This window comes from Zea mays, chromosome 1 (assembly GCF_902167145.1).
Source record: "Zea mays cultivar B73 chromosome 1, Zm-B73-REFERENCE-NAM-5.0, whole genome shotgun sequence".
Taxonomy (NCBI): Eukaryota; Viridiplantae; Streptophyta; class Magnoliopsida; order Poales; family Poaceae; genus Zea; species Zea mays.
Genome location: NC_050096.1, coordinates 25,393,155 through 25,405,754, shown reverse-complemented (window position 1 = coordinate 25,405,754; position 12,600 = coordinate 25,393,155). Strand labels below are relative to the sequence as shown.

General features: G+C 45.3%; 1 protein-coding gene across 2 annotated transcripts; it reads right to left on the bottom strand.

Moving 5' to 3' along the window:
• Positions 1-4,922: 4,922 nt before the first annotated feature.
• On the bottom strand, positions 4,923-9,149 carry LOC542540 (low phytic acid 1). Of its 2 annotated transcripts, NM_001112082.1 has the most exons (10): positions 8,489-8,771; positions 7,829-7,897; positions 7,599-7,734; positions 6,927-7,174; positions 6,337-6,563; positions 6,109-6,224; positions 5,837-6,013; positions 5,564-5,752; positions 5,411-5,473; positions 5,154-5,320 (listed from the first exon to the last, which is right to left on the bottom strand). In NM_001112082.1, exons 1-10 carry the CDS (start codon positions 8,674-8,676, stop codon positions 5,201-5,203), a joined length of 1,533 nt encoding a protein of 510 aa, NP_001105552.1. In that variant the 5' UTR covers positions 8,677-8,771; the 3' UTR covers positions 5,154-5,200. The 2 variants fall into 2 exon arrangements, with proteins under 2 accessions (XP_035817013.1, NP_001105552.1); XM_035961120.1 differs by having other exon boundaries at positions 4,923-5,320; positions 5,411-5,752; positions 8,489-9,149.
• Positions 9,150-12,600: the final 3,451 nt, after the last annotated feature.

Genomic DNA, 12,600 nt, shown 5'->3' with positions numbered 1-12,600 from the left:
ACGGGCGTGTGTGGGCTAGGGGGTTCGGGTATATGGCGCATGGCGCATGTGGGCCCGGAGTGGTCACATGGCATGGCATATGACGGTACTAGACATACAGACGTGGCTAAGAGGGGAGGTTCCTGGATTGGGGTTGACCGACGAGGACGTCGGTCTTCTAAGGGGGGTGGATTGTGATATCCTGGCCCCTGGGATGGGATGTCCTGGCCCAAGGCTTAATAGAATTAATATTGTAATCATACCAACAAGGTGCATCTTCTTTTTCGGAAGCCTATCTCGAAAGAACCTCCAAGTTAAGCGTGCTTGGCTTGGAGCAATTTGGGATGGGTGACCGACCGGGAAGTTTTCTCGGGTGCGCATGAGTGAGGACAAAGTGCGCACAAAAGACTCGTGTTGGTCTGTGGGGACAATATATGATCCTAGAGAGCTGCCAGGAGTAAGTACAGCCGGTCCAGGGATTGGACGGGGTGTTACAGCTAGTTGGCTTGTATAGTAATTATTTGCTCCCTTGTGCTAGTTTTCTTGTGTAGATAAGTAGCCTAGCTTAGCTGGTGTAGTTACATTATTTAGCTCTCTAATTTAACTTGTGTAGGTTAACTAGTGAGTAGTGTTAGTGGTGCTTAGGCTTTATACGCTTTGCTTACTAGTGTATGTAGGAACTTACATTGTGCTTAATTGATTAGTTGTATAGATTTATGCGATTTTGCTCAACAGACTTGTATAGGTTTGCTTATTGTAGCTTATACCTTGCTTTGATTATAATCTCCATAAGGTGCTTTTGAACTGTATATAAATATAAACACTATTTGTCATCTAGGGTGATAAGCCAATAGTCCATCACCTAGATCCAATTGAACACATCTAATCAAGTTAGCCATCGTGCCTAATTGGTTCAGCTGCACCATTGGTGCGGTGATAGACCATTGGGTTTACCACCCGAGGTGATAAATAGCAAATAGAAAATCGGAATCCTAACTGATTCTGCGCGCGCGGACCGTCCGGCCTCAGGGCCGGACCGTCCGCTTGTCTGTTTTGGTGCTCAACATATGCCCCCTTGCCTTTTGGCGGAGCTAAGCGAACCAAAAGAAACTAACTCTATGTGATCACATCGGTTTTCTTAGGCATCTTGCCACATACTAGGATGGTACTCCTTGAGAAAACGTATGTTTAACACCTTGGGCAAGTCTTTGCCTTGTAGTGTTTGCAACAGGTACGTGTTACTAGACATCACCCGTGTGACCTTGTAAAGGCCTTCCCAGCTTGGCGACCACTTCCCAAACTTTCGGTCTTTGCTCCTTAGAGGCAAGACGATCTTCCATACCAGGTCCCCTACCTAGCTACCTAGATCGATTTAGCCTTGACCTTCTTGTTGTAAGCTTTGGCGACCTTGATCTTGTCCTTTTATATTTCTCCTAAAGTTGTCACTCTCTTGTCGGTCACTTCATCAATATTGTCCGTCATTGAATTATAATAATCACCGATAGTTAGATCAGTTTGCCTGGTGAACTTGACAGCATTTAAACTTATCTCTACAGGCAGCACTGCTTCCAGCCCATAGACAAACTCAAACAGAGATACTTTAGTAGCACGGTGTTTAGATATTCTATGAGCCCATAAAGCTTCGGACAAAACATTATGCCAATGATTGGAATGATCAGATATCTTCTTTTTAATGGGCTAATCAATGTTCTATTACTAGACTCAACCTATCCATTGGCATGAGCATAATATAGAGATGAATTAAGCAATTTTATTCTATGTAATTCCGCAAACTCACATACCTCATTTGACATAAAAGAAGCCCCCTGGTCTGTGGTCAAAGTCTGGGGAATGCCGAATCTATGAATAATATGCTCAGTTATGAACTCAATTACCTCCCTATGTGTCATGTTCTTTAAAGCAACGACTTTGTCCATTTGGTAAAATAGTTCATGGCAACTAACACGAACTGATGCCCTTTTGATGATGAAGGATGAATCTCTCCTATAAAGTCCAATCCCCATCCTCTGAAAGGCCAAGGTTTAATGATAGGATGTAATTCGGCTGCGGGGACCAACTGTATGTCACCAAATTTCTGACATACTTGGCATCCTTTGTAGTACTTGAAACAATCAGCTATCATGTTAGGCCAATAGAAGTCAGATCTTCACAATAACCACTTCATCTTTGGAGCCGATTGATGGATACCACAAATTGCCTCATGTACTTCGGTTATGGCTAATATAGCATCACCTGGGCCCAAGCATTTAAGCAGGACATCGTTGACCGTTCGTCGGTAGAGTTCAACACTCATTAAAACTGTCGGGGTGACAATTAGGGGTACCCGGATTATCCCTCCGAAAACACACTTACAAGAGGTTAAGGCGTAACCCCTGAAGGAAAGCAACCGAGACACCTCCTAGCCCGAGGACTACCACGAATGTCTTCCGTGTAGACACTGAGGCCCCTCCCCGAGGGTCTCCTGCCTTAGGCAAATCTCCGCCTTGCCCGAAGTCACCACCGCTCCATCCTTCTTGCCCGAGCCAATCCTAGGCAGATAGGACAAAGACGCCCGAAGGCTGACGGGGGACACTCGCAGTTAATGCGCACACCTATCCCACGCAGAGGCACAAAAGCACAGTAACTAACAAGACAACAGTCATCTCCAAGCGCAACAACATGATTACGCTCCTGCCACTATGCACGCACGCCTCATGCCATCCCCCTGATGGGACATCTAACATGACGGGAGAAGCAGACCAGCCCTCGGGCGCAAATCTCCGCTTTGCCCGATGCTGAGCTCGACCTTGGGTAATTTCTCTGCCTCACCTGAATTCGGCTTCGGCTACCTGCCCCACCGCGAATCCCGCAGGCGGCCACTCCGTCAACTGTGATACACGTCATGGATGGCTCAACCATCGCCTCGGGAAGGCTTCTGCCTCGCCCGAGCACGGCTCTGATCTCGATAATCGCAGCAAAGGAATCACAACGTCACCCGGCACAGGGACGCTGACGCACCTCGTAGGCAGGCTTTTACCCATACCGTAGCTGAAAGTCGCCTAGAGGGGGTGAATAGGCGAAACCTGAAATTTATAACTTTAAACACACACTACAAGCCATGGTTAGCGTTAGAATTAAATTCAAGTCCGAAGAGAGGGGAAAACAAATCAAATAAGAAATAAGACGAGTGAATACGACGATTTATTTTACCGAGGTTCGGTTCCAAAGAACCTAGTCCCCGTTGAGGAGGTCACAAAGACCGGGTCTATTTCAACCCTTTCCCTCTCTCAAACGGTCTCTTAGACCGAGTGAGCCTTCTTCCTTAATCTCACGGGTCACTAAGACCCCACTAGGACCACCACACACTTGGTGTCTCTTGTCTCGCTTACAAAGCACTTGAGAATAAGAATGAGAAAAGAAAAAAGGCCAAGCCAAGCAACAAGAGCAACAAAAGAACACAAGAACAACCTCTCTCAAGTCCCTAACGGAATTGAGTTGATTTGGAGGCTAAGAGATGATTCAATCTATTTGATGTGTCTTGGAGTGAAGTCTTTTGCTCTTGAATTGAATGAGATGTTTGGAATGCTTGGATTGATATGAATGAGGTGGTTGGGGGGTATTTATAGCCCCCAACCACTTCCATAGCCGTTGGGGTGGCTGCTGGCGATGGGCGCACCGGACAGGCATTGTTCTTTGTCCCGTGCGCCGTCGTATGTTTTGGTGCTCAACAGAATGATTAGGATTTTGGACTTGCGGAGAATCTATGGCCGACGAGCATAGAAAGGGTGCAGGAGGTGACGACCAGACCAGTTGTCTACGGCGAACGAGACAGTGAGGCACCGCCGATTGAGCGGTAGAAAAGATTCGATTGGGGGAGTTAGGTCATGTTTGGAACCAACCATGTTTTTAAGAAACCAGTTTTTATCTTTTAGCTAGAAATTGACACCTTCTTGGTTTTTAAGAAATTAAGCATTTATAAGCTGAGTCATAAACTGTTATGTTTAGAACCATCTCAATTTTTATAAACCAGTTTCTTAAAAACTAGGTACTTCCAAACAGGGTCTTAGGGGTGACAATAGGCGTCTCTAAATTTTACTCTATAAAATTTAAAGATTGGATCGAATTAAGATTAAGCTATGTTTCTATTTTCTTTTGAACTAAAATTAATTAAGGATTCAAACAAATGGAAAAAACTGATAGTGATCTGTTACCCTTTCTTCGCTTGCATGGAGATTGGAGGGTATTATGATGGGTTAAATCACCTTTTATTTAAAATTGAAGAGGAGATTTAATCTACTCTAATCGATTCAATCCTCCTTTAACCGAATAAGCCTTTAAAGGCGTCCTTTCTCCCTCATCTGCTGTCCTTTCTCCCTCGTATTTGTGTGCACAAATTTGTTCCCCAATACACCCAGCGTGCGCATGTAGCTGGTTCCCGCGTTTAATTTGCCTCGCACACAGTTCTGTTGGAGGATGGTGGGAAATGGCGATGGTGGCGAGAGAGGCTTGAGCGACCGAAGAGCAATCTCGTGCAGCTGCTTGATGATCATCGGGTACTCGCGGTCGCTCCCGACGACGCAGGCGACATCGACGAAGGTAGAGAAGGCCGGGGCGAGGCGTAGCTCGACCACTAGAGAGACACTAACCACACGTTGCAGCTACCACATTCATGGCCACACGACGACGTGAGCAAAATAACTGCATGACCCTCTACGCTTGGCTGCTGATGAGATTGTTTCAAAAAAAATAGGAATTACTTATTAGCAGTCTGCTGTGGGTTTAGATCTTTTTAGTGAATTTTTTTGCAACAATCCCAATAACAAGGTTTGGGAAATAATTTTTCAATGACCTCTTGGAGTTGTTCTAATTCTCTCACCAAACTAGCCCTAAGCAGATAATGGGGTCGACAAGTTGCCGGCGGATAGGGTGAAGTCAGTGGTGGGTCGATAAGTTGCTGTCGAACGACTTTTAACCAACACTAGGAATGCCGAGGGGAAGTAGCACCCTCGATCACATTATCATACAATACAATTACAGGCTCCGTGCCGCTAATAGCAGAGCCCTGGTAGTTACGGGTCCGACAAATACAAAAGCGCAACAGCAATGACTAGGAAAGAACGCAAAAGAAAACACGACAAGCCCAACACAATCCCACAGCTAATCTCGCCTTTCTAGTTCCCTTCCAGCAGCTAACCTCGCGCTGCAGGGCACGCCACTTGGCTCACTTGTACTCCAGGATCATGTTGTTCTCTGGGGCCAGCCCAACGCAGGCCCTCATGATGTTCTCCAGCATCGCCCTCTGCTTGGCCAGAGCGTTCACCACCGGTGTGCCAGGGGGAACCTGTTGTTCAGGTTTCGAGAGAGACGATCAGTGGCTGGATTGAAGCAAAACGCAGTGCAGTGATGCCGGGATGCAGGAGAAAAGGCTTACCAGGGGTGCCTTGGTGAGGTAGCTCAGGATGGTGGCCACCGGGTGGAAGGAGTGGAATTTGTCCTGCATAAGAGAGACACCAGAAGGTATTAAAAGTGCTATATCACCTAGCGTGCAGCGTGCTTTCAGGTTAATCACTTGGGGGGCTCTTACCTCTCCCTCAGCTTTCAGCTGGATCCTGGTGCTGAGCTCAGCCAAGAGCACCAGATCAAGGATGATAGGTGCGGCGAGGAGCGAGTCCTCACAGGTGTTGTGCAGCACGATGGTGTTCTTGCCGCCCATGAAGATCTCTGAGGTGTACTCGTCCATAGCCCTCTTGCTGTCTCCCACGTACGGCACATACTGCAACAAAAGAGTGACAAGTTTCAATGTAAATCTGCCTTGCATATGTCAACTTTTAACGAGGTGAAAGATCAGCTAACAGACCTTGATGACAACGACATGATCGGGATGCTCGCCGGGCTCATAGAGGATGGCATTGCTCGAGACCATGTCATCCACCACGTTGCTCTTGGAGATCTCCTTGGACCTGAATGTTTGAGGGGCAGACAGGTTCATGCCATCGTTGTTTCCCAAGTGGTTGTAGCTCACGATTGAGGTGGGCTGCATGAAAATGAAAATATAGAAGAGTTATTGCAATAACGTCATTTGCCAAAAAAACACTTCATCTTAATAGAAGAGAGATACTAGGTTCCCACCTTTATTCCAGCACCAACAAGGAAATCGACCAAGACAGATTTCATCTTGGTCTGTCCACTCTTGAAGTCGTCACCACCAATCAAGCAGTTGTTTTTTATAGCAAGATCAATCAGCCCTACGAACATGCAACAGGTATAATAAGCCTTGGAACAGAAATACAACACCATGAAACTTTGGAACAGAAATGCAACACCATGAAGCTTTTGCAAACACACCAAACCACGCACCAGGCACAAAGGTGTTCTGGGGGCTCCCATTGATGAACGGCACCCCCTCCATGACACAGGCAATGGCATATAGTGTTGATGGTGATACCTCCGCCTCGTTCTTGTCCACAGATGCCAGTAGATTCTCCATCGTGTCGTTGAGACCAGCGCACACATTGCTATACCTTTCAGTGTTTGCAGTCCACAACACAACTATCTTGTCCACTTTGTTCTTCTCCTTAAACTCCCTGTTTCATTAGCTACATAAGCCATAGCTTCTGTAATGGATTACTTATACTAGTGAACCATATTTCTTCAACCACGTTAATCTAGATCTTCAAACCATGTCCACCAAATACATCATTAGCTACGAATAGTTGCTTAAGCTTTCAGTAGTTTTAGTTCTTTGTGGAGTCCTCATGCAAGTGAGCGGTCACTGTATATCGAATGTCAAATTGTCCAACATACCATGCAGACTTCTAAGTGCACCGGTTAAACAATATGTTCTGATATGTATGTATATTTACCAAATTCATAGTAGTATTTATTTGTTTTAGGTTGCACTGGGTGCACCTTAGCACCAAGGCACGTTAGCATCCATATCCATATACCTGATATCCTTGATGATCTGCTCCACCTGTTCTTTCTTGGTGCCCTTGATGACACTGTTGGCGCGAGAGCCCTGGTTAGCCGCGATGAAGTCCGGATCATAGATACCGGGAAGTGGCACCATGGACTCCATGTAGGGCCTGAGCTGCTTCTGCAGGTCAATATCCAGCACCTTGGCCCTGGTCATGGAGTCGGCCAGGTTCATGTTGCTAATGTCCCAGCCTCCGAACACAATGTCGTCTGGGTTCACCTGAAAACCAGTTCAACACTTGGTCATGAAAAGAAGATAACAAACACCGAGTCTGCGAATCTGCAACCAGTTAGCACCATCGTCAATACTGCACGAGTGTAATCCAAAGATGCTGGAACCTTTGAGCTAACCACAGAACCTTTTGACTTGCAAGTAGGATCACAACATGGCAGACCGAGTCGATTGTTTCAGCACCTTTCTTACAATGCTTCCCCTTTTCATTATGCTAAGTTTAACATTCCTTTCACAAAATTAGAACCTTTGTTTTTTCAACCCAATGATTAACATTCCGTTTACTTGAGACCACTGGCCTGAAAGACAGGTTCATTTTATAACATCAACTAGCACCTTACGGAATATGCTTTGTTATGTATGTTTGGTTTCAGTAAAAAGAAGAGTATTAGTCAAGTCTATAATAGATTACCATGGGAAGGAGGCTCTTGAACGGCGCATAGATCTCCTCCCCGTTGTAGCTGCCGACTCTGATGGTGGAGGCCTGGGTGAGGGAGCCGTAGTAGTTGGCTTGCTGCACCTTGTCCTTGGTCGCCCATGAGATCCCCCTGAAACAACCAACAACAAAATTCAGTTCTCTGTTAGGCCATTAATAACTGAAAACAACGGAAAGCAATATAGGACAAATTAAGTACTACTCACTCCCTGTTGGCAATGACCCCAGCCGTCAGCGTGGACCCGTTGTTGCCTCCCCACCCCACAAGCATCACCCTGCACCACCAGAACAGAAAAGTTGGCATCATCCGTCAGACAGAGACAAGCGGCTGACAGCCTGACACCATAACACACAACGAGCTGCACGTAGGCAACATGCATAGGAACAGGAATTAAACAAAGGGGGTCCAGGATGGCAGATTGCGCCGTATGCACACTTGCCAGTAATCCTAGTATCAATTTGCTAGTGTAATGAGTTCTGTCTGCTGCTCATCGTCCCTGCTGGAATTTGATCTTACATGAACAAATTGATACCAGCTCACGTGCACAGGACAAAAAGCCTAAGACAAAGTTCAGAGGAAAAGGACGTTTCTGTAATCATTGCACAGTAGGCGAGGGATGATCGAAATATGGAAAAGGGCACCATCGAATCGAATTTCAAATCGAGCTGATTTGACGCATCCGGATGGGCAAGTGTGTGCGTAGCTGTCAACAATTACGACGGTTCGTCTTCAGGCAAAGCAGTAAGATTTTCATTAGGATTTAGGAGGGAACGCCGACCAGTTGATCTCGACGGAGGATTTGACTGAGCACGGGAGGAGGAGGGTTCACAGAGAGTGAGGCTAGGGCCGCTGCATCCGTACATACCCGAGCTTGGGGACGGCGGTTCTGGTCCGGAAGTTGTACTTGACGGACTTGGGGCGGACGACCCAGCGTGAGGCGCCGTCCTTGCCCTCGTGTACCAGCTCCGTCGTGTCGTACCGGTACTCCGACTCGATCTCCGTCGGGCCGTACCGCACGTGGGGGCTCTCGACGCGGAAGCTCTCGATGAACATCTTGCCTTTCCTCCCCTCTCACCGCTCTCCTCGAATGGAATGCGAAGCGAGGTAGCGAGCGCAGCACGAGCGAGAGTGAGAGGAGGAAGGAGGCTGCTGTGGCTGCTTTGGGTTGTGTGATCGAGGAAGGGTGCTCGGGGCACGGGATTTATAGAGGGTTCGACGGTCACTGCCACGAGGCGGCCAGCGAGGCCGCGCTTGAAAGAAACGGACCCCACCGGATCGAAGGGACCGGAGGAGCGACGTCGTAGCCGCGTCAGGTCAGAAAGATACGATTTGAACCGCCGGGTGCCGGGGGATTGCCGGATGGCCGGAACTTTTGCTCGACCGCAGCGGAGGAGGGGGAGCGAAATGGGAGGACGTCGGCTGGCGGCCGCCGGCGGCCTGTGGGCTATGGTTGTTGGTTGTGAGCGATAGAAAGAAGACAGCGAGCCGAATGAAGGCTTTCGGGAAGACGGAGGACATACCGATGGAAAATTACAAGGGCGTGTTTGGTTTGTAGGGACTAATGTTTAGTCCCTACATTTTATTATATTTTAGTTCTAAAATTGTAAATATAAAAACTAAAACTTTATTTTAGTTTCTATATTTAGCAATTTATATACTAAAAAGAAATAAAATGAAGGGACTAAACATTAGTCCCTAGAAACCAAACACCCATTAAGTTTGAGTTTGCAAATAGTGCTAGTTTTAGAACCTATTTTGGGTATTTCTGTTTTCCTATACAGGAAAATAAACTAATTTTTCTTAGAAAAATAAAAATCTTTTGGAAAAATGGGTTTCCATTAACCTCATTTTCTTAAATGATTTTTATTTTTCTAATAAAATTTAGTTACTTTTTTAGAAAAATAAAAATCCCTCGAAAAAAATAGAGTTTCCAAATTATCTCTTATTCTTCTTATTTTTTTGTTTCAAAGTTATCGTCACCGGTGCCCTTAACTAGAGATGTCAATGGATTTCATATCCCGATTTCTCATGAGAAATTATTCTATAAAGGGTATGTCTGTTTTCTAGTGCTAAGTGGGTATTTGGTTCCTTTAGTCCAAAAACTAAAATTTAGTTAGTGAACTAAAGGGTCCCTACCCTGTTTGGTTATAGGGACTAAAAGTATCTAGAGCATATTAAATAAATCATAAGAAGATCAAATATTTCTTAGCATTCTCTCACAATTAGTGCAACTAAAATAAATGAAGCAAAAAGTGAAATTAATATGATTTAGTCCATTTTAGTTACTCTTTGAGAGACTAGATACTAAAAGCAGTTTAGTCTCACCGTTTGACAATTTAGAGACTAAAATAAAGGGACTATTTTTAGCCCTCAAATCAAACGGGGCCTTAGTCACTCCATTTTATTACGTTTTAGTCTCTAAATTGTCAAATACGGAAACTAAATCTATTTTAATTTCCGTGTTTGGCAATTTAGTGACTAAATATAATAAATATTTAATAAAATTGATGGACTAAAATTGTTCCCTAGAAACCAAACACTCCTAAATTTAGCACATACTAAAATTTAGTACATACTAAACTTTAGCATTTGAGGGTTGTTTGGATAAAGTGCTAAACTTTAACACTCGCGGTCCACGAGGAGCACACAAACAATGGTGTGGGGGAGAGAAAGGGGTATTTAATGTAAAATGGGGTTGAGGACGACTTTTAGCTCAGTTTAGCATCTCTGGTGGAGTAAAGTGTCAATGTGTGCTAAACTTTAGCACAACAATTTTAGCCACCTTGTTTGTTTCTTTAGTAGCTAAACTTTAGCAATACTACTAAAATTTAGGTTTAGCAAGGGGAAACAAACATGTCCTAAGCTTTGTTTTGATACTCTCATATTCACCTAAATTCATAAGTGTTGAGGTGGATTTTAATTGAACTTAAACTAATCTATATCCTAATTCACATTAATACATCATACCTGTGGATTGAGGTGAATACAAGAGTATCCAAATAAAGTCTTATGCGATAGGGATTGGGAAATTTCTTCCCTAGGGATGGGGAAGTATTTCACATCCCTGTTTCTTGCGTGGACCCGTTAAATTTGCATGTTACGATGTTTTCTTGTAATAAGTAATGATAAAAATAAATGGTTGACTTGTTAAGAGGTCACTCATTATACAAATATGTTCATTTTTATGTACATGTAATAATTTCTTACATCTAACAATGTTTATAAGTGTCGGTGTTTCGTACGTCGCTCCGACAAGTAAGTTTATTGTATGTGTTCCGGACTCCGGAGGGTGTGCACATAGGGCGCAATGTTTATAGTGGTTCGGGCAGAACATCCCTACTTCTAGACATTGATGGCTTGCACTACCAGCATCATTGATGATCAAACTCGTAGTAGGGTTACAAGTGGTTGAGAGAGGGAGGAGACGGTCCCAAATCTCTTTATCGGGGTGGAAGTGGAGCTTAGAAGCTGTTAGGTGGAGTCCTAGCTAAGTCTTGGCTTGGCGGGGCTCCGGCCTCCTAGTCCTCGTCGACGTTCATCCTCCTCATGTTCGTCCTTGTGGGTTCATCTCCGTTTGAAGGCGTCTGATTGCCCAAGAGCCCTCTCCTTTAGATCCCCTTGCCTTGAGGCCAACCTCTCCCTTTTATAGGATGTGAGAGGGGTCGGCCAACAGTGATTTCCCTGGGAAGGAGTCGCAAGACAAGGGTAAAATCAGTGTTTTACCCTGGGTGGAGCCACGTGTACTCATGGGGTGGATAACATGGGGCCGACGATGGTACCAGGAATCGTTATTATGGCTATGTCGACCCTTGTCCTTCGTATCCTAGGCAAGGTGTAGCCCGTCGTGTAGTGCCCTGTGGGAGGTCTATGTACTCAGACCTAGTTCGATAGGCTATAAGTGTGCCACAGGCCGAGGGTTGCGCGGACAATTAATGCATCATAGTCCGGGGGCTTCATAGGTCATGAGTGTTATGTGGACCGAGGTGCTCGTAGGTCCATGTGTGGGAAGCGGACTGTGTTGTGCTATGGCTCGGTGCTAGGCGTGGTTTAGTGTGGTCGACTACTTATGGCGAGTTAGTTTAGGACCGAGCACGGGATCCACTCGAGTGGTTCCCTTCCGACACACATGGTCTCCCTTGTCAGGTTCCGCCACGCCTGACCCTGGGCTCGGTGCTGCGGGGTTCTACCGGGGGAGGTCCTTTCAGGGTTGACGTATTTGTCTCTCCGAACTGACTAACGGATCCTAGCGATCATGGGCTCCTTTCCTTAGCACAATCCCTGATTGGCAGGTCATAGGGATCGGGGGCATTCCCCCGATAATAAGTGGTAATGTTTTACATTAATAAGTGACATACATCCTAATTATAATTTAAGTGGGGACAGGGATCCCCATCGAGGATCCCCGCGAGAACGGAGATGGTGAAGAAATGTCCATTGCAAGTGTTCGTGTGGATCCCCATGGGAAATTTATTTCATCACGTGGACAAGGATCGAGAGCTATTCTCCAATGAGGAATTCCCGTTGCCAGCCCTAACCCTAACGTGTAAAATGTAGATATATAATAGATAAAATATAATTCATGGTATGTTTGGTTCCCCTTAATGAAGTTTAGTTCGTGTCACGTCAAATGTTTGAATATAAATTATGAGTATTACATATAGGCTTAATGAGGTTAAATAAATTTGTCTTGTCTTTTAATCTTCATCTATGTAATTAGTTTTATAAGTAGACTATACTAGCATATAGTCGTGCTAACGCTACAATCCCAACGAGGAGAGTGGAGATGAGGGGTCCACCATATGAACAAGTATCTACAAACCACCCTCAATTTCCAATATAAGATATGCTTCAGCGGGATAGAAGGGAACCTTCCAAAGCTCGCACGGTGAACAGTGTAGTTCCCAAGTTCAAGCACGCATATTAGGGCCTGAGGGGCTGATGTGAGGAACCAAAGTTGTGGCAAGAAACAAGAGATTT

Coding starts and splice junctions, on each gene's coding strand:
- LOC542540 (XM_035961120.1), bottom strand. CDS start 8,676: ATGTTCATCGAGAGCTTCCGCGTCGAGAGCCCCCACGTGCGGTACGGC. Junction 6,564..6,926: donor CAGATCATCAAGGATATCAG/GTATATGGATAT, acceptor CTAATGAAACAG/GGAGTTTAAGGAGAAGAACA. Junction 6,014..6,108: donor TTGTTGGTGCTGGAATAAAG/GTGGGAACCTAG, acceptor ATTTTCATGCAG/CCCACCTCAATCGTGAGCTA.